The sequence below is a fragment of the Bos taurus genome, chromosome 8, assembly GCF_002263795.3.
Source record: "Bos taurus isolate L1 Dominette 01449 registration number 42190680 breed Hereford chromosome 8, ARS-UCD2.0, whole genome shotgun sequence".
NCBI lineage: Eukaryota > Metazoa > Chordata > Mammalia > Artiodactyla > Bovidae > Bos > Bos taurus.
The window spans coordinates 72,518,158-72,538,726 of record NC_037335.1 but is presented as its reverse complement, the minus strand read 5'-3'; the positions used below and the strand labels follow the sequence as shown (position 1 = coordinate 72,538,726).

Here is a 20,569-nt window from a genome sequence, read left to right as displayed (position 1 = left end):
TGATGGAAGAGCCACGGAGGGAGAGAAGTGCAGAAAGAGCTCACCCTGATACATTTGGAGTGGCAGGCAACTCATCTGACAGTCATTCAAATAGCAAAAGAACCTCACCCTCTGTGGAAAATTGTACTTTATGTTCAAAACAGAAATGCTGTTTCCCCAAAGGCCTTGGAACATGGAAAGAATGCTCTTTGGATTCCAGGGGCCCCTGGTGGGAATGAGACCTCTGCCATTTCACAGCTTTGTCAATGTCTTCAATGTCTCGATATTCACATTTATTGAACAGGCATCGGTAACTCTGATCTCCTAGGATTGTTAGAACTGAGATGCAGTGTACGAAAGCCCTTCACTCAATGTCTGGCACGTAGAGGAAGGGAAAATGCCAAAGCTGGAGCAGTGAGGACCCAAGGACATAATAGAGGGATCCACTTCTTCACTTAGGGCCACTATCTGCTTCCTATGCTAATGACTGCAGGGGACTCTATATGGGATTCTCATTCATTTGATTTCTGAGGCGTGTGTCTGTGCTCCCTAGAACGAGGAGCAGAATCTCTCTAAATTATTAAATTACTGGCAACTGATCCCTGAGTTAAGAAGGTCCCCTAGAGAAGAAAATGGCAACTCACTCCAGTGTTCTTGCCTGGGGAATCCCATGGACAGAGGAGCCTGGCGGGCTATGGTCCATGGGGTTGGAAAGAGTCGAACAGGACTGAGCACTTATCAGCAACAATATAGATGTTGGAATCATGCTGGAGGAAGCTTCACCCTGAGGGCTGATAAGAATATATACTTCTGTTTTCCAACACAATAATTGCCTCCTCCAAGAAAAGAAAGAAAACATGACTTAAGGGAAAGAACAAGAAAAAGCAGAAGAAACAACTTGGGTGATAGAAAAACCATATGACAAGTGCCTAGAATAACCAGACAACGTGGTGCTGAATACCCAGGGCCTGAGCAGAGACTGAATATAGCCCCAAAGGAACTCAAAGGTCACCAGAATGGGTGACTCTAAGACCTGGCTGAACACTCAGCGGGCAGTGAATCTGCCAGGAAGACATGTAAAGAAGAAAAAGTCTCCCCGACCCGTATCCTTTAATTCCAATGATAGTAACAGATACTTAGTCCTGCATGGTGAAAACTATACAAGCATTCAAAGCCGGGAATTTAGTGTTCATTGCTTCTGCCACTTAGAAGATGAACTAAATTGCTAGGTATAGTATAGCTATTTTAAAATCTATTTGGCAATACTGAAACGTGAAAGTGTTAGTCACTCAATTGTGTTCAACTCTTTTGTGACCCCAAAGACTGATCCCGCTAGGCTCCTCTGTCCATGGAATTCTCCAGGCAAGAATACTGGAGTGGGTAGCCATTCCCTTATCCAGAGAATCTTCTCAACCCAGGGGTAGAACACAGGTCTCCTGCATTGCAGATGGATTCTTTATTGCCTAAGCCATATTACTCAGCCATAAAAAGGAACGAAATTGGATGCTTTGTAGAGATGTGGATGGACCTAGAGTCTGTCATACATAGTGAAGTAAGTCAGAAAGACAAAAACAAATACCATATATTAACACACATATGTGGAGTCTAGAAAAATGATACAGATCGATCTGCAGCGCAGGAATAGACACGCAGGTGGAGGGACATGGTGGGTGGTGGGGATGGATTGGACAGTAGCACTGACATATATATACTACCATGTGTAAACTGGATAGCTAGTGGAAGGCTGCTGTATAGCAGAGGGAGCTCAGCTCCCCACTCTGTGACGACCTACAGGGGTGGGATGGGGGGTGAGGAGGCTCACGAGCAAGAGGATATAAGTGTACATACAGCTGATTCACTTTGTTGTACAGCAGAGACTAACACAACATTGTAAAGCAACTATACCCCAGTTAAAAGAAAATAAAATCTACTTCTATTGTCAAAGATAAATGCACACACATTTAATATTCCTGTTCAAAAGATAATCATTGAGGATGCCTATACAGAATATAAGGGTTAGATGAATAATCTGTAACAAGATTATTCTGCCTTGCCTTGTCCATCCCTATTTGTAGCCTGAGTTATACATGGAGGAGGCCAGGAAAAGAACTGATGTTCTCCTGCTATTGCTAGGTACAGTTAATACTACTTTGGGGCACATAAGTTTTATAGGTACTGGGGTTTCCACTCTTATAACACTTCTATTTTTTTAAACTTTTTATTTTGCATTGGGGTGTAGCCGATTAACTTTGTTGTGATAGTTTCAGGTGAACAGCAAAGGGATACATATACATGAATCTATTCTCCCCCGAACTCCCCTCCCATCCAGGCTGTCACATAACATTGAGCAGAGTTCCCTGTGCTGTACAGTAGGTTCTTGTTGGTTTTCTATTTTAAATAAAGCAGTGTGTACATGTTTGTCGCAAACTCCCTAACTATCCCTTCCCCCCAGCAGCCATAAGTCTGTTTTCTAAGTCTGTGAGTCTCTCTCTGTTTTGTGCTGTAACATCCCTTTCTATGGCATGATTTGCTTCCATGGGTTGAATAAAATGGGGGTGGCTTTAGCAGAGAGTTAAAATTTATGATGCTTAAGCCTCCTTACATGCTTTTAAAGGTCATAAATTACTCACAATACCATAAGCAAAGCAGAAACATCTATTTACTTCTCCCTCCAGATACAAGCAAGAGAACTACCTAATGCCAGTTTGCCCTCAATCAATTTTGAACTTTCCTCTAGGCCTTTTTCTTCCCATGAATACTTCACAAAGTCTTACCCAGACCCACAATGGTCGGACGTGCTGTATGTTGCAATGGGGATGAGATACCGAAGGCATTTTTTGATAAAAGTTACAATCAGAAGTGTGAATGCGTGTGCCTGAGATGTAAAGAACCTATTCATCACTTGGCCTCCTTCTCGACCCCTAGATGCCACCAAGATCCCCTGGAGAAAACCAGAAGCTCCCAAGAACCCTCCTCCAGAACATTCCCAATACACTTCTGCTTTCAGGCTGAGCTTGCCTGTTTCAGTACATAGGTAGCTGCCCACAGAGAAGGCAATGGCAACCCACTCCAGTACTCTTGCCTGGAAAATCTCATGGGCAGAGGAGCCTGGTAGGCTGCAGTCCATGGGGTCGCTAGGAGTCAGACACGACTGAGCGACTTCATTTTCACTTTTCACTTTCACACCTTGGAGAAGGAAATGGCAACCCACTCCAGTGTTCTTGCCTGAAGAATCCCAGGGACGAGGGAGCCTGGTGGGCTGCCGTCTATGGGGTCGCACAGAGTCGGACACAACTGAAGCGACTTAGCAGCAGCAGCAGCAGTAGCTGCCCAAATGGGCCAACACCAAGTACCAGCTCAGGATGAAGTAACCCAAAGAAGGCTCCACTCAGAAAGGGTTCTGGGGCTTCCCTGGTGGCTCAGTGGTAGAGAATCTATCACCTAACAACACAGAAAACACGGGGTTGATCCCTGATCCAGGAGGTCCCACATGATGCGAAGCAATTAAGCCCGAGCACCACAACTACTGAGTCTGTGCTCTAGAGCCCGGGAACTGCAACCACAGAAGCTCAAATACCCTAGAAAGCCAGTGCTTCACACCAAGAGAAGCCACCACAGTGGGAAGCCTGAGCACCACAATGAGAGTAGCCCCTGCTTGCCACAACTTAAAAAAACCTCGAGCAGCAACGAAGATCCAGCATAGCCAAAAACATATAATAAAAAATTTTAAAAAGAAAAAGGTCCTCACCCTGATCCTAAAAGATCCTACATTTTCCTATATGCCAAGAACATACGTTTTCAAGATGGCATTTTAGAAGCACGCTTGAATATATCTCAAAAGGAAAAAGAAGAGAAGGCAGTCTCTTTTAAATAAAGATGAAACCTGAGGTAGGGGAGGTATAAATTGAGAGACTGGGACTGCAATATACACACCAGCATATATAAAACAGATAACTAATAAGGACATACTATATAGCACAGGGAACTCTACTCAATATTCTGTAATGACCTGTATGGGAAAGGAATCTAGAAAAGAACGGATACATAATATTAACAATGGGTAACTGATTCACTTTGCTGTACAGCAGAAACTAACACAACGTTGGAAATCAACTATATGCCAATAAAAACATTAAAAGATGAAACCTGAAATGAGACTTTTCACCAACTCTACTTTTTAATTAGTTTTTCTTATAAACACCCTCCTACTGCCAAACATCTATGGAAAAACACATCTCGGGAACACGTGTCCCCAGGAGTAGTAGCTGACCAGGTGGCCTTAAGGTGAAGGTCAAACAGATGTGGGAAATGACCGGCACACTCATCAAAACACCACGGGGCTTATTTTGCGTTCAAGGCTGGAGGCAAAATGTTTGCACGCAATCCTTGTCGTAAAATCCAAGCTGTTGGGCACACTGCCATTCACGTTTGAGAAAGGTGATTGTTTTCCTAACTAGAACCTGGTAGGGCTATGGATTCTGAATGACAATGAAGTTCCCATTACTGTGACAAACAGGGTAACGAAAGTAAACGAAACTTACAAATACATCGAATGCCTTATTTCAGCTTATACCCAGTCAACTTTTATACATGCTGTTAAGGACTGATTTTTTTAAATCAAGTTTGATTTTCTCTCACTTGTTTTATGGTCACTAGCATGACTGAACAAACAGAGAAGGAACTGAGGTAGAGAAGGGAGTGAACAGAAAAAAGGAACAATAAAGGGATGACAAGACTACCAGGCTGACTCACAGGACTGGAGGAGGTGATGATACAAATTTTCAAATCAGAAGCTCTGAAAGCCTTTGATAAGACCTGTCTGTATCGCATGGTCCACTGGAGAGTTTTTTTTTAAAGTTTTAGGGAAGAATGGTTGATTTACAATGTTGTATTCATTTCTGCTATACAAAGCTATACACTATATTCTTTTTCATATTCTTTTCCATTACAGTTTATCACAGGATATTAAATATAATTCCCTACACTATACAGTAAGACCATATTGTTTATCCTTTCTGTACACACTAGTTTGCATCCACTAATTCCAAACTCCCAATCCTTCCTCCCCAACTCCCCTCCTCCTCCAAGCACAAGTCTGTTCTCTGTATTTGAGAGTCTGTGTTTGTTTCTTGGGTTCATTTGTGTCGTATTTTAAATTCCAGATATAAACAATATTCTATGGTATTTGTCTTTCTCTTTCTGACTTCATTTCATACGATAATCTCCAGGTCCATCCAAGTTGCTGCAAGGCATTATTTCACTCCTTTTTCTGGCTGAGTAGTATTCCACTGTATATGTGTACCACATCTTCTTTATCCACGCATCTATCAATGGACATTTAGGTTGTTTCCATGGCTTGGCTACTGTGAATAGTGCTGCTATGAACACAGGGGTGTGAGTATCTCTTTGAATTATAGTTTTGTCCCAATACATGCCCAGGAATGGGACTGCTGGATCATACGGCAACTCTATTTTTGTTTTTGTTGAGGAACCTCCATAGTTTTTTCCATAGTGGCTGTACCAATTTACATTTCCACCAACAGTGTGGGAAGGTTCCCTTTTCCAATGGAGGATTCTTAATTCCACTTCCCAGAAACACACTGATTAGGCTGCTTCTTGGAATAAACTCTTCCAGTGGACTCTCTTCTTTTTTATGCCTCTGTTAGAAAGTTTGTCAGCTATGGAGCTAAAATCCAGTACCATGTAACTTTATCTACCTGTCATAATACTGCTTACTCAGAAAAGCCTGCTTTACAAAAAATGAGACTCAAAGGTTGTATAGCCCAAGTCGTAATCCATTTCTATTCTTTTTCATATCATACAGTATTGATTCTTGATTAAGGTGCATTTCAAAACTGGCCTCATTCCACACAGAAGACATAGCATGGGTATATTGAGAACCTCCTGATATACACACAAGTGCTCCTTTTTATTTCATCTTTTCAGAACTGCCCATTTCCTCCGGTTCTAACCCAATTGTTTGGGCTCTCCTCTAGGTCTTTACAAATTACACTGAAATCATATAAAACTTTACTCTATGCCTGCCTCTGTAGAGCTTGGAAGGCCTTTGAGAATAATCTCATTTTGTTATTTCCAACAGGAGCCAAATTTGTTCTGTTTACCCCCAGAAAACACTGTTCACACCAGTCACTGTCTCTCTTGAGCTTTTGAGTGGTTTATGGAAGTGAAAACAAGTTAACTAATGGATATGAAGCAAAGGCAGGAGACTAATACCTGCTGATGGAACGACAGACCCTGGGCAAGAAATCCCTTGTGACTGGAATCTGGTTAATTACAGGAGAGGAGGGCTTCATGGTTGAAGGGATGCAGAAACCTGACTTTTTAAGTCACTTTGGTTTAATCACTTTCAATTCAAAGAGTGACCCTATTTTAGATGAAGTGACCATGACATAAAGAGAATTCAAATGTACTGCCCAGGGACAGCTAAACCTAGATAAGATAGAAACAAAACTGTCCAATCTAAAGTGGTCCTGTGTACACACTGCTTTATTCAAAATGGATAACCAACAAGGACCTGCTGTATAGCACAGGGAACTCTGATCAATGATATTTGGCAGCCTGGATGGGAGGACAGTTTGAGGGGAGAATGGATACATGTATATGGTTGGCTGAGTCCTTTTGCGTTCACCTGAAATAATCAAAACATTGCTGATCAGCTATAATCCAATAAAAAATTATAAGTTTTTTTTTTTTTTTTTTAAAGTGGTCCTTCTCTCCCTCTTCACCACCTTCACTTACCTCTCTGGTCTATGTAACACTACCCTTTTCTCCCCACAGCACTTACAAGAATCCAAATGTTCTTATTCTCAGATTTTGTTCACTTGTCTTATCATCTATCCCTTGAATGAAAACCCTAAGAGAGCAGGAACCTGGCCATTTTGTTACTTAGGTAACAGTGCTGTATCATCTCTTGTGCTCAATAAATGTCGTTGGCACCTAAGAGCATAGTACTTGCTCAGTGAGTCCTGTTGAATGAATAGATGACCATAGCTGAAATCTCTCCTGGGTTTCAAAGCTTTCTCAGTCGTGCTCATGGATCTGGGGTAGGAAAGAACACCGAGATGGAGAATAGTGGTCTCACTGACAAACCTTTTGTCTGGATAAACAAGCAAAAACAAGCCAGTTGCTGCAGGCAGGCCAATGCCACAGAGGAAGAAAGGGAAGGACACCTGCTTTGGTCCTTGCGGATTTCTGTCTCCTGAAAAAGTTGGTGAAAGCAACATGGAGGCGGGCTATGAAAGATGAGCAGTATATATCTTCTCAGTCAATTCCACTCCCTTCCCTTATCTTTAGTAACAAATGATGTTCAGGGACAAGGTCACACAGAGAAACCATGATAAGGGATGAGGGATGGAACACTTGCTCATGTGGACTGTGGTCTCCTGTTTTAGAGCCAAAGCTCAAGCAGTAAGTTTGGCAGTTCCCCAAAAGGTTAAATACAGAGTTGCCATTGTTGTTGTTCAGTCACTAAGTCATGTTCCACTCTTTGCAACCCCACGGACTGCAACATGCCAGGCTTCCCCGTCCTTCACTATCTCCTGTAGTTTGCCCATATTCATGTCCAACGAATCAGTGATGCCATCCAACCATCTCATCCTCTGTTGTCCCCTTCTCCTCTTGCCCTCAGTCTCTTCCAGCATCAGGGTCTTTTCCATTGAGTCAGCTCTTCGCATCAGGTGGCCAAAGTATTAGAGCTTCAGCTTCAGCATCAGTCCTTCTGATGAGTATTCAGGGTTGATTTCCCTTAGGACATACTGGTTTGATCTCCTTGCTGTCCAAGGGACTCTCGAGAGTCTTCTCCAGCTCCACAGTGAGAAAGCATCAATAATTCTTTATGGTCTAATTCTCATATATGAGCCAGCAATTTCACTCCAAAGGATAAACCCAAGAGAAGTGAAAACATGTATCTACACAAAACGTGTACGTACAAGTTGAGGGCAGTAGCATTATTCATAATAACGAAAAAGTGTAAACAACCCTAATGTCCGTTAATTGATGAATGGATAAATACAACGCGATCTACGCATTTAATAATTATTATTTAGAAAGAAAAAGGTATGAAGTACTGACATATGCTACAACATGAATGAGACCCCAAAAGATTATTTTAAGTAGAAGAAGCCAGTCACAAAGGACCACATGTCACACGATTTCACTTACATGAAATGTCTTAGAACAAATAGGCAGACCTATAGAGACAGAAATTAGGTTAGTGGTTGCCTGGAGCTGGGGGGTAATAACCATGAATGAGTATAGAGGGTTTCTTTGGAGATAATGAAAACATTCTGAAAGTAGAGTTATATGATTGCCCTACTCTGTGAATAGAGTGCTTTGTAAATAGCCATTAAATTGCATCCCCTTTTTTAAAAATACTTTTTTTTTTCCTGATGCGGAATATTTAAAAAGTATTTATTGAATTTGTTACAACAGTGCTTCTGTTTTATGCATGTGGCATCCCAGCTTACCAACCAGGGATCGAACCCACCCTCCCTGCGTTGAAAGGCAAAGTCTTAACCACTAGACTGCCAGGGAAATGGGTCAACTGGATGGTATTTGAAACCTATCTCAATAAAACCATGTTTTTAAAAAGCAACTCACGTGATAACCAAATCCTTCTGTAGGTAGTCTGTATAGGGCAGAGCAATGCTGGCGTGTCATGGAAGGAGAAAAGCCCTGCCTTGTACTACCAGGGACTGTGTGGGGTGACCCTACACACCCCTTACTCTCCACACTAGCTGTCCTTGATCTCTCTTTACTCGTTCAATAGACTTGAGCACCTACTGTATACAAGAAGCCATGCTAGGCAGGGGTCCCATGGATGAAGAAGGAGCAGACCTCCAAGGAGCTACCACTTGGAGAACCATTCACTGAACCACAGGATGGGAAACAACAGAGAGAGTCCTGCGTAGTACTGTTGCAGGTTGTGGGCAGGAAAGAAATTTCCAAGTCTGGGTTCTGGAAGGGTGGACTCATGTCCACGCCTGAAGAGCCCACCCAGGTCTGGTATGCAAATATCTCAAAGGCAGGGTGGGGTAGGGTGTCTGCGGGGAGGACCCCCTGGAGTCAGGAAGACAGGAAGCTCAAAGACACACCCCTGCCCGCCACCCCTGGGCCATGAAATGATGCCAGCACCACCCTTAAATTCCATCTGGCAGTACTGTGGGTGTTTCTACTTCGTTTATTTTTTTAAAGAGGAGATGGGGGGAGGAGGGCTAGAACACAAGTTATTACTCAGCATTTCCATCATGTTGAATATCTGCAAAGCACTCCTGCCTTCACTGTGTCCTGAACCGGCTATAATAATCAAGGAATTTGAGAACCCAGCCAAGAATGCGAGGTACTTAGCAGATAGAAGAATCTATTGCTCTGTCTGGCAAGGCGAGCACCATTAGAAAAAATTAATCCCATAAAATGCACACTTTTAAAACTTAAGCCAGTATCATCATCTCTGTAAAAAGCTGATCTGTCACCTGGCTATTAATGAAGTGAAAAAGCTCATGCTCTAAATACCCCCATACACACCCTGACACGTGTCCACTTTTATAGAACAGGCACTGATGTCCTTATTTTTATTTGCAGGGAGGCAATGGAGACGCAGACATAGAGAACAGACTTGTAGACACAGTGGGGGCAAGAGAGGGACGAATTGAAAGAGTAACACTGAAACATATCCATTACCATATATAGAACAGATAGCCAGTGGGAATTCGCTAGCTATATGATGCAGGGAGCTCGAACTTGGGGCTCTGTGACAACCTTGAGAGGTGGGAGGGAGGTTCAAGAGGGAGGGGACGTATGTATACTTATGGCTGATTCATGTTGATGTATGGCAGAAACTAACACAATGTCGTAAAGCAATTATCCTCCAATTTAAAAAAAAATTTTAGGAAAAATACAAAAATAAAAAGTTTTCCCCTGGCATGTGGGATCTTAAGTTTCCCAACCAGGGATTATACCTGCACCCCCTGCATTGGAAGCTTGGAGTCTTAACCACTGCTGCGTGCGTGTTTAGTTGCTCGGTCGTGTCCCACTCTTTGTGACCCTATGGACTGTAGCCCGCCAGGTTCCTCTGTCCATGCAGATTCCCTAGGCAAGAATACTGGAGTTGGTTGCCATTTCCTCCTCCAGGGGATCTTTCCCACCCAGGGATCGAACCTGCATCTCCTGTATTTCCTGTACTGCAGGTGGATTCTTTACCCACTGAGTCACTGGGAAAGCCACTGGACCACCAGGGAAGTCCCTGACATCCTTCTCTGGGATGAAAGCATTCTATGGCAGGCGCCCAAGCATTTCACGGTAACAAGAAAATCTGCTTCTTGCTGTGAGGACCTACAGCATCTGGATCATCACAATCCAGACAGAGCAGGGTTCAAGTAAGTTTTTTGCATGACTCTATTGACGGAGAAGGCAATGGCAGCCCACTCCAGTACTCTTGCCTGGAAAATCCCATGGATGGAGGAGCCTGGTAGGCTGCAGTCCATGGGGTCGCTAAGAGTCAGACACGACTGAGCGACTTCACTTTCACTTTTCACTTTCATGCATTGGAGAAAGAAATGGCAACCCACTCCAGTGTTCCTGCCTGGAGAATCCCAGGGACGGGGGAGCCTGGTGGGCTGCCGTCTATGGGGTCGCACAGAGTCCGACAGGACTGAAGTGACTTAGCAGCACTGACTGTGCCAGTGCTTCCAGAAAGTATACTGCGGTGTGAGTTGGAATACATCAGGTGCAGTGTGGCTTTTGGACTCAAGCTCCGGAAGGTATTTACAATAGGCGTGTTTGTATATTTATACTTATAGTCAACCAAGCTCAGTGACCACCTTACCTTGGTCCGTAGGAGTGCTACTTTGAGGAATGTTCAGTGGTCAACTGAGAGATTGCTCAGTAAAGTATAAATAGTATACACACTTAAAATGACCATTAATGTGAATCCTATGAGGACAAAGTGCATTAATCAAATATTTCCAGAAACATGCTTGTGTCACATAAATATGAAAAAATAACTCTGGGACTTCCCTGGCAGTCCAGTGGTTAAGACTCCATGCTCCCAATGCAGGGGGCATGGGTTCAATCCCTGATCAGGGAACTAAGATCCCACATGCTGCCCAGCAATGCCAATAATAATAACAAAGGAAAAGAGAATTTTGAAAATGTATTTAAAAGATATCAGCCACTTGATTTCAGATCAACTGTATGCTCTTCGCTCCTACACTCTGCAGGTCAATTAGAAAAGCTTAAGTATAACATAAGCACACAACAGGCACACAGAAAGAGCTAACATGGTAAAGTGAAGAATTACTAGGTCTAGATATGAAAAAGACCAAATTCAGGAAGAGGAGACCAGCACTGGGAGCTCCTTTCCTCTTGAGGTATTTGCTGAATTAAGAAAAGATCCCTTGAGTCTCTGAGCAGCATTTAGAACAGCTTTGTGGGGCCAGGAGGACAAAAAAGGGGAGCCCTGGCACTGCCCGTGAACTGGCTGCAATTTCAGACAAAACAGACAGCATACTGCAGACGGAGACAATGATCAAAGCTTTATAAACAGGAATTCAAAGTTGGGATTGTCTAATATAACAATTTCAAAATTGTATGTACCTCAAAACAGGTCTGAGAATACAGACCGCAAAAAAACCTGAAACCATATGTCAAACCATATGACATACGTCAAATCATAAACTGACACAAACTACAATGGTGGAAGATTTAACACAGTTCTCTCAGTAACAGAAATTCAAAAGAAAGATTAGCATATAGCAAATTTGGGGGAAAAAATAGGGATAAAATCAGAATCTAATTGCCATCTATAGAAATCATACCCAATACCAGTAAAATATAATTTATTTTCAAGCCTATAGAAACTGAACACGTGTCTTACATGTACAGTGGAAAAATGTGTGTCCCCATAAAGGGTGATGTGCTCTGCTTAGTTGATCAATCATGTCCAACTCTTTGCAATCACATGGACCGCAGCCCACCAGGCTCCTCTGTCCATGGGGATTCTCCAGGCAAGAATACTGGAGTGTGTTGCCATTCCCTTCTCCAGGGGATCTTCCCAACCCAGGGATTGAACCCAGGTCTCCTGCACTACAGGCAGATTCTTTACCACCTGAGCCAGCAGGGAAGCCCATAAAAAGTAGAATGGATTGATCTGGCCCCTGACCAAGTGGCATGACCTAGTAAGGCCATGTTTAATATGCAAAGGAGCTCAAGAATGTAAGTAGATTATCCCTGTGTCTTGCTGATACCATAGAACTGACATATGACTGGACCTGAGATGGTGTGAATAAAAATGGGAGAGAGACAGCAGAGAGGGAAGAGACCATGCAGCCCTCCCTCCCTTCCTCCTCCCCACCTGCAGAAGCTGCACATCAACACTCTGAAGTGTGTGACAGGTAGAAGGATAATGCAAACTACCAACTCTTTGCCTAAAACCAAAGGGAAGCAGCAGTAACAGTGGAGTCTTCTACGCAATGCAGCAGACAGCTTAGCTTTTCTGTGGCTGAGCCCTACTTCCTGTCCTTTTAACTTCCCATCTCCTCTTCTCCATCCTGTGTCTGTCTGTCTGAACCTCAGAAGCCGAGGTGGATTCTAGAAAACCACCCTCACAATGCCATGATCACAACCATTTATGTGGTGGGACCAGACCCTGCAAATTCACAGTTCTTGTCCTAACAAGCCTCTGTGCTCTGCTTAGTCGCTTAGTCATGTCTGACTCTTTGTGACCCCATGGACTGTAGCCCACCAGGCTCCTCTGTCCATGGGATTCTCGAGGCAAGAATTCTGGAGTGGGTTGCCATGTCTTATTCCAGGGTATCTTCCCAACCCAGGTATCAAACCCAAATCTCCTGCACTGCAGGCAGATTCTTTACCATCTGAGCCACGAGGGAAACTCACCATATGAGAAAAATCTGCCTCACTTCCACCTCATTCCTACCCCAGTCTTCAGAAAGAATAAATGGATTCTCAGTTTTTTGCCTTGATCCTCAATGTCAGTGGCCTAGAGACGTGTTTGTTGTGCTCTAGGCATTTGGATTAGAAATGTGGCAACACTGGAGTTCTACTAGGATTTAGGGTGGTAGTGAGAAGTCTGGGGTGGGGCGGCATGAGTGCACCCATGACCTGTGCTCTTCAGATGAGCTGGGAGCCTGGATACTGTCCAACAGTCCACTTACAGGTTAACTGGGACACCCTGCCCCCCAACCCGATCTAGTTGCAGGAAATATACTAGAAGGCTTTCGGCACCTACAGTCGCCCTGACCTAATTCTTTGAAGGAATTTCAGCAACACCAGTAAGTCTCTCCCTCGTTTCTCCCCAAGTCTGGCAACACTCAGAGGTGAGAAGAAAGAGCCACTTCATCAGCCACGCTTCCTTTGATCTCCCATCAGCCCAGTGATGCACTTGTCTCCTCCGGAGCCAGGGCCTTCTGCATCCAGAGTCACTTTTTTTTTTAATTAAATCAATTTAATTATTTTATCTGAGAGAATTTTACTAAGAAATAAACTCTTTTGCCTTTTTGAACCTGAATTATCTGTACATGCTAAGTTGTTTCAGTCGTGTCTGACTCTTTGTGACCCTATGGACCAAAGCCCGCCAGGCTCCTTTGTCCATGGGATTCTCCAGGCAAGAATATGGGAGTGGCTTGTCATGCCCTCCTCCAGGGGATATTTCCAACACAGGGATAGAACCTGTGTCTCTTGAGTCTCCTGCACTGGCAGGCAGGCTCTTTGCCACTAGTGCCACCTGAGAAGCCCAGTTGAATTATATGCTCTCCCTATTTATTCATGGGGTCACAAAGAGTCGGACACGACTGAGCGACTGATCTGATCTATTCACAGTACCTATGAAAAGACACCATCTTTCACATATTAGGGTCTTGCTTCATGAGAAGCCACCAGAAATCAACAGTGTCTCATTTCACCTGGTTCTGTCACTAGCTGTATGACACAAGGTATATTATTTTCTCTGAATATTAGTTTTCTCAAGTATAAAACGAGCATTATGTTTCCTACATTTAAAAAAGTGAGTGTGGGGTACTCATGTAATTTTTAAGAGTTCTATAGTTTTTGACTTCCCTGGTGGCGTAGAGAATAAGAATCTGCCTGCCAATGCAGACGATAGGGGTTCGATCCCTGATCCAGTAAGATTCCACATGCTATGGAGCAATGAAGCCCGTGTGCACAACTACTGAGCCTGTGTGTTGTAAACAGAAGCCCACGCACCTAGAGCCTGTGCTCCACAACAAGACACCGCAAGAAGAAGTTCGAGCATTGCAACGAAGAGTAGTAGCCCCTGCTCGCCCCAACTAGAGAAAGCAAGGCAACAGAGCCAAAAATAAACAAAACCTTTTAAAAAAAGAGTTCTATAGTTTTGAAAGTCAGTCATATATATTTTTTCTTAATTAGAAAAAATAAACACTGCCTTGCCACCCTTAGAGGACTGTCATCAGAATTAAATAGGATGGGGATACACAAGAGCATTGTAACTTACAGATTGCAGAGTCACATATTTTGATTCTGGTGTCTGGGCACGTCTGTGCTCAGGCACTCAGCTGGCTGTTTTGAAACCACCCTGGTACAAAACCCTAAGCGCTTCCTAGATTTTTACTAGCATCGCTTCAGGAAGTAAACTGTGTTGATGTTTGCTCCAAGAGCCTTATGAGTAACTCACACTGCTCGGGCCTCCCCACCCATCTGGCAGAAGGCCATCCAGACTTACCCTCATACATTTCCAGGATGTGAACTGTGTCTCCAACCTGCAAGGACAGCTCCACATCTTGAGAGGCGTTGTAGTTATAGATCGCTGGAAAGGAGAAACAGAAGACAGAAATGATGGCATCGGTGGCACTTAAAATACAAGTCACCAAAGAGCACACCCAGGGAACTTCCCTGATGGTCCAGTGGTAAAGAATCCGCCTTCCAATGCAGGGGACACGGGTGCAATCCTTGGTCAGGGATCCAAGATCCCACACGCTACAGGACAACTGAGCCCGTGTACCACAACTGCTGATCCCTCTCACTCTAGAGCCTGTGCTTTGCAACAAGAGACGCTGCCATGTGCCACAGTGAAGACCCAGCGCAGCCAAAATTAAAAACAATATACGCAACTTAAAAAAAGAGCACATACTTTAGTTATTGAACCAATTCTCCAACAAATAACCACCTCTTTAATCATTTCAAGTGAATCCCCTTCTGAAAAGCAGAGAGCATCCTCCTGGATTCCCACTGCTGGCATTTTAGTCATTCCTCCATCCAACAAGTTTTGGTTGGTTGCCTGATATGTTCCACATATTGTGCTACAGACTGGAGACAGAGTGTTGAGACACTCAGATGTGGTACCTATACCAGGGATTTTTTAATAGTATAGTATGGGAAGTGACAGAGTAAATGTATCATTACAGACACAACTCCTTAATTAAAATGGTTATATAAGAGTTATCAGCCTACAATACCACTGAGCTTCTGATCTCTTGGCCACAGGGCGAGCCATCTCCTGGCTTCCCTGACAGTAATTGGCAGCCTAAGGGCCAACTGTGAGTCCCATCCATCCCCCAGCCCAGTAATAAACTAAACCCCAGTGGCTTCCTTGCCCCCAGTTCTAGGCATCCTGTGGAAATGGGGCACCTTAGCACTTTCTCATCAAGGTGATCGCCATCAGCACAGCACTCAGGACTGGACCAGATTGTGAAAAACAGCAGACTAACTCTTGTACCTCCAAAAGAAGGTGACAATCCAATTTTAAGATGGGTAAGAGTTCTGAAGAGACATTTTACCATGAATTATATACGATGAATAATCAGAGCAAGAAAAAATGTCCAACAACCATTAGTCATCAGGGAAATGCAAATTAAAACCCCAAGGAGCTGCAATTTCACACCCACTAGAATGGCTGTAACTTTTAAAAGGCAGACTTGGCAGGAATGTGGAGAAACTGGAACCCTTATGCATTACCAGTAGGAATGTAAAATGATATAACCTCTCAGTTTGACAGTTTCTTAAAAAGTTAAACATGCAACCCAGCAATTCTACTCCTAGTTATTTACAAAGAGAAAGGGAAACATGTCAACACAACTTCATGTGAATATTCAAAGTCACTGTGGTATGCAGAAAAATACCCCCCACGCAAAGATACACATCAGATTTTGAAACGTGCAAGTGTTTCAAGGTAGCAAAAAACAAGATAAAGATAGGAGAGGAGGTTATTCTGAAAATTCAGGCTGTGACCTAAACACAATCCTATGTATCCAGATAAGAGAGAGACAGAGGGAGTTTTAAGAGATTTACAGAAGAGAAGGCAACATGAGGTTGGAGGCACAGGGTGAAGTAACGTGACCTCAAGTTAAGGATTGGTATCACCACTAGAAGCTAGAAGGGACAAGGAACAGAATTCCCTGAGAGCCTCTAGAAGGAGCACAGGCGGTCAACACCTTGATTTTCGATCTCTGACCTTCAGATCTGTGAGAGAAGAAAATCCTGTTGTTCAAGTCACCAAGTTTGTGGTCATTGGACATTGTAAGGACATTGACAAGAAGCCAACACAGCAGCATTATTTATAACAGCCAAACACCAGAAACAACTCATTCACTTAAGAATCAATGGATATATAAAATATGGTCTGTCCATACAATGAAATTACTCAGCAATAAAAAAGAATAAAAGGGACCTTCCTGGTGATCCAGTAAGACTTCATACTCCCAGTGCAGGGGGCCTGAGTTTGATCCCTGGTCAGGGAATTAGATCCCACACGCCACAATGAATGATCCTGCATGCCACAACTAAGACTCAGTGCAGCCAAATAAATAAATAGAAATAAGTATTTTTAAAAAAGGATTGAACTGTGGCTGATGCATGTCAATGTATGGCAAAAGCACTACAATAGAGTAAAGTAACTGGCCTCCAATTCAAATAAATATATTTTAAAAAATAAATAAATAAAAAGGAATGAACTATGAATACACTGCAACTCAGATGACCTTCAAAGACATTATGCGAAACAAAAGTCATATGTACAAAATATATTAGGCTTCCATTTATTTATCTGTAGTATCCAGAAGAAGCCAATGGCTGTCAATGGCATAGGGCATTTCATTGTTTCCTGGGGTTGAGGGTGTGAATGGTGACTGAGCATAACGGGCACCAGGGAGCTTTAGAGAGAGACGGAAACATCCTAAAATGGGATTTGGTGGTGCTGATGGTCTCCAAACTCTGCGTATTTACTCAAAATCAATGAACTATCTGTCCAAAATGGGTGGATTTTATGGTGTGTTAGACTTCAGTAAACCTTTTTTTTTTTTTTTTTTTTTAAAGCAAATGTATTTCTTGCTCTCTCTCATAATGAGTGAGCTGCTTCCCTTCAGGGAGAAAGAACCACCTTAGAGATTGGGTTCTATCCATGTACCTGAGGATCCAAGGAGTCCATGAGATTCCCCATCTCTGCAGCTCTGATGAACATGAGGCTGGTCACTCAATCCATTTGCCAGATCCCACAAGGGTCATTAAAAAGGGAAGAACGGTAACCCTGCCATTGCCAGTCGTGAACAGTAGCCATTGCCTCCTGCTCTTTTCCTGAGCCGGCTATCCACCTGGTTCAGCAGACTGCCAATAGACTCGGGCTTCCATCAGTCTATCTCGGAAAGGAAGGAGCAGACTACCAGCCCCACATTTTCAAGTGGCTTCTTTAAAAAAACAAAATTAAACATTGTATTTTGTATTGGCATATAGCCACTAACAATGTTGTGATAGTTTCAGGTGGACAGCAAAGGGACTCAGCCATACATATACAGATACAAATACCCATTCTCCCTGAGGCTCCCCTCCCACCCAGGCTACCACATGACATGGAGCAGAGTTCCCTGTGCTGTACAGTAGGTCCTTGTTGGCTATCCATTTAAAATGTAGTAGTGTATACATGTTCAAGCAAAATCAAATACGTGTTCTTCTATAGCCTTGGCACAGACTCCTAGAGGTATGTTGGAGATGATCGACTATTGAGCTTTTAGACTGTATTATGAATTCAGAACAAGGGCAGGCTGATGAAGTGGGCTGGGAGAAACTGCACCGAATTCAGCAGAAGGAGTTAGTTCCCGGTTTCTAGACGCTTTCACGGGCCACAAGGCCACAGCTCCTGTTCCACTGAAATTCACTTCCTTCATCTGACCGCTACTTGATTCAAATGTTTTGCCTACTAAGTATACCGCTGGTTCTCTATGGAAAATGTCGGTCTTCATCTCTAACTCCCCCGAGCCGCATTCACTGCCTCCCACCGGACCGGTTCCTTGCTCTGGCCCCACCAGTGGATGGAATCAGGAAGTAGGGAGGCTGCCGTGTCACAGTGTATTATGTAACCACCAAGCTTCATGTCTTCCTTGTTCTTAGTCACCAGGAGAGCGAGCAGAAGCGCCCCACGGCTGCAGCTGGCACTGTAGCCCCAAGCTCCAAACGTGTACCAAGGACTGCTGCAAACACAGGTACGCATGCACGCACACCACAGGCTATTGCTATTTACTCGCTCAGTTGTGTCCAACTCTTTGGGACCCCATGGAATGTAGCCTGCCGGCTTCGTCTATGGAATTTTCCAGGCAGGAATTCTTGAGTGGGTTGCCATTTCCTTCTCCAGGGGAAGTTCCTGACCCAGGGACTGAATCCACCTCTCTTAAGTCTCCTGAATTGGCAGGAGGATTCTTTACCAAGGAGCCACCTTAAATCCTAGATTCCTAAGCCTGACAATCAAAGTGCTCCCCAAATTATCCTGGCCTTAATTATCCACTGCTGCTTCATCATCTGCCAAATTGACCCTCTGCTTCAGTTGAGACTCATAATCTCTCCTAAATTCTGTGCTCCACTCACAGTTTACCTCTATCTGGGGCAACAGTTTATCTTTTTCTTCCGCATACTGCAAAGCTCACATTCACAATGCAATTCCACAAATGATGAGTGACAGTGGTAAAGAATCTGCCTGCCAAGCAGGAGACACAGGTTCAATCCCTGGGTCGAGAAGATCCCTTGGAGAAGGAAATGGCAACACTCTCCAGTATTCTTGCTTGGAACAACCCATGGACAGAGGAGTCTGGTGAGCTACAGTCCATGGGGAAACAAAGAATCAGACATGACTTAGCAACTAAACAGCAACAACAATCACCCTGCAAGGACCTCATTATTCTCCATCATTCCACAAGTTTTCTTTCCAACACAGTTTGGATTTTTAATCAGAGATAATCTTGTGTTATCATCTGCCACAAAGCAGAAGGTAAACCCCTCATGAATGGGGACCTGGTTACACATTATTTTGTCTTTCCAAAGAACTGGATGAGGCTCAAGGCACAAGAGTGGCTTTTATGAGACCCATCCATCAAAATTCAGTTACTTACCACTTCTTCCCCAAACTTTCAGATTATTTCCCTGCTTCCCCCAGAAGCAGCAGTTATGGTCTCCCACCACTCAAGAAAGGGGTATCCAATCATTCCCTTGTGTTTTTTATTTGCAAATTATACAAGACAATCTATCTTTCCAACATAAGCCTTCAAAGAGCTTCACTTAGGAAACATCCTTCAACAATGCCTTCTGCTGGAATGACAAGTCACCAGTCACACTTGTGCTGTCTGTTTCACGTCTTCGGACTGAAGTACTAACAAGATTTCCAATCACTTACAACGACCTCTATTCATGCCAAGTCCGCACTTTTGAACCATGCCCTTCCCTCACCCTCTGTAATATACTTCATTTCCGTTGCAGTTTATGGTTTCACTTCCATATGGAATGCAGTCATTGTATGGAATGGCTGCCAATTACCATATTATTTAACGAGGAAACAGAGACTCAAAGGGTCAGCACCTTGCTCCGAGGAACCCAGCTTTATGAGCAGCAAAGCTGTTACTAATACGGCCCAATGATGACCTATTCATCCCATTTTACCAGACTGGTCCATGATGGCAAAGAGATGCGCTGGAAGAGTCTATGAGCAAAGAAAAGAGCCTGACCGATTCTCAGTATGTTGTCTGCCTTATGTGTGTGTGTGTGTATGTGTGCTCAATCACTCAGTGTATCCAACTCTTAGAATTCTCTCACTACGGGCTTCCCTGGTGGCTCAGTAGTAAAAAAAAAAAAAAAAAAATTCAGCCTGCCAATGCAGGTGACAGGTTCGATCCCTGAGCCGGGAAGATCCCACATGCTGCGGAGCAACTAAAGCCTGTGTGCCACAACTACTGAGCCTGTGCTCTGGAGCCTGGGAGCTGCAACTATGGAACCCATGTGCCCTAAAGCCCGTGCTCCACGAGAGAAGCCACGGCAATGAGAAGCCCATGCCCTGTAACTAGCGAGTAGCCCCTGCTCGCCACAACTAGAGAAAAGCCCATGCAGCAACAAAGACCAAAATGTTTTGGTCTTTGGCTTTTGCACAGCCAAAAACTTAAAAAAAAAAAAATTTTTTTTTAAAGAATCCCCTCATTCTTTAAGACTCCAACCTCCTCAAACAAGCTTTACCATATAAACTGGTAATTGGTGATCATGTTGTCTGTTTGCCTGATGCTATTTCAGGCATACAACTAATGCACTCAGTGGATTGTGTTTTCTCCCTGGA

The 20,569-nt window shown here is 43.6% G+C and overlaps 1 protein-coding gene across 3 annotated transcripts in view; it reads right to left on the bottom strand.

Moving 5' to 3' along the window:
- DOCK5 (dedicator of cytokinesis 5) overlaps positions 1 to 20,569 on the bottom strand; it is a 280,649-nt gene that overhangs the window by 185,510 nt on the left and 74,570 nt on the right. For all 3 annotated transcript variants that reach the window (XM_005210292.5, XM_010808067.4, XM_059889493.1), the window contains exon 2: positions 14,714 to 14,797. In XM_005210292.5, the coding sequence (XP_005210349.1) occupies positions 14,714 to 14,797 (84 nt within the window). The remainder of the gene's footprint in view (positions 1 to 14,713; positions 14,798 to 20,569) is intronic.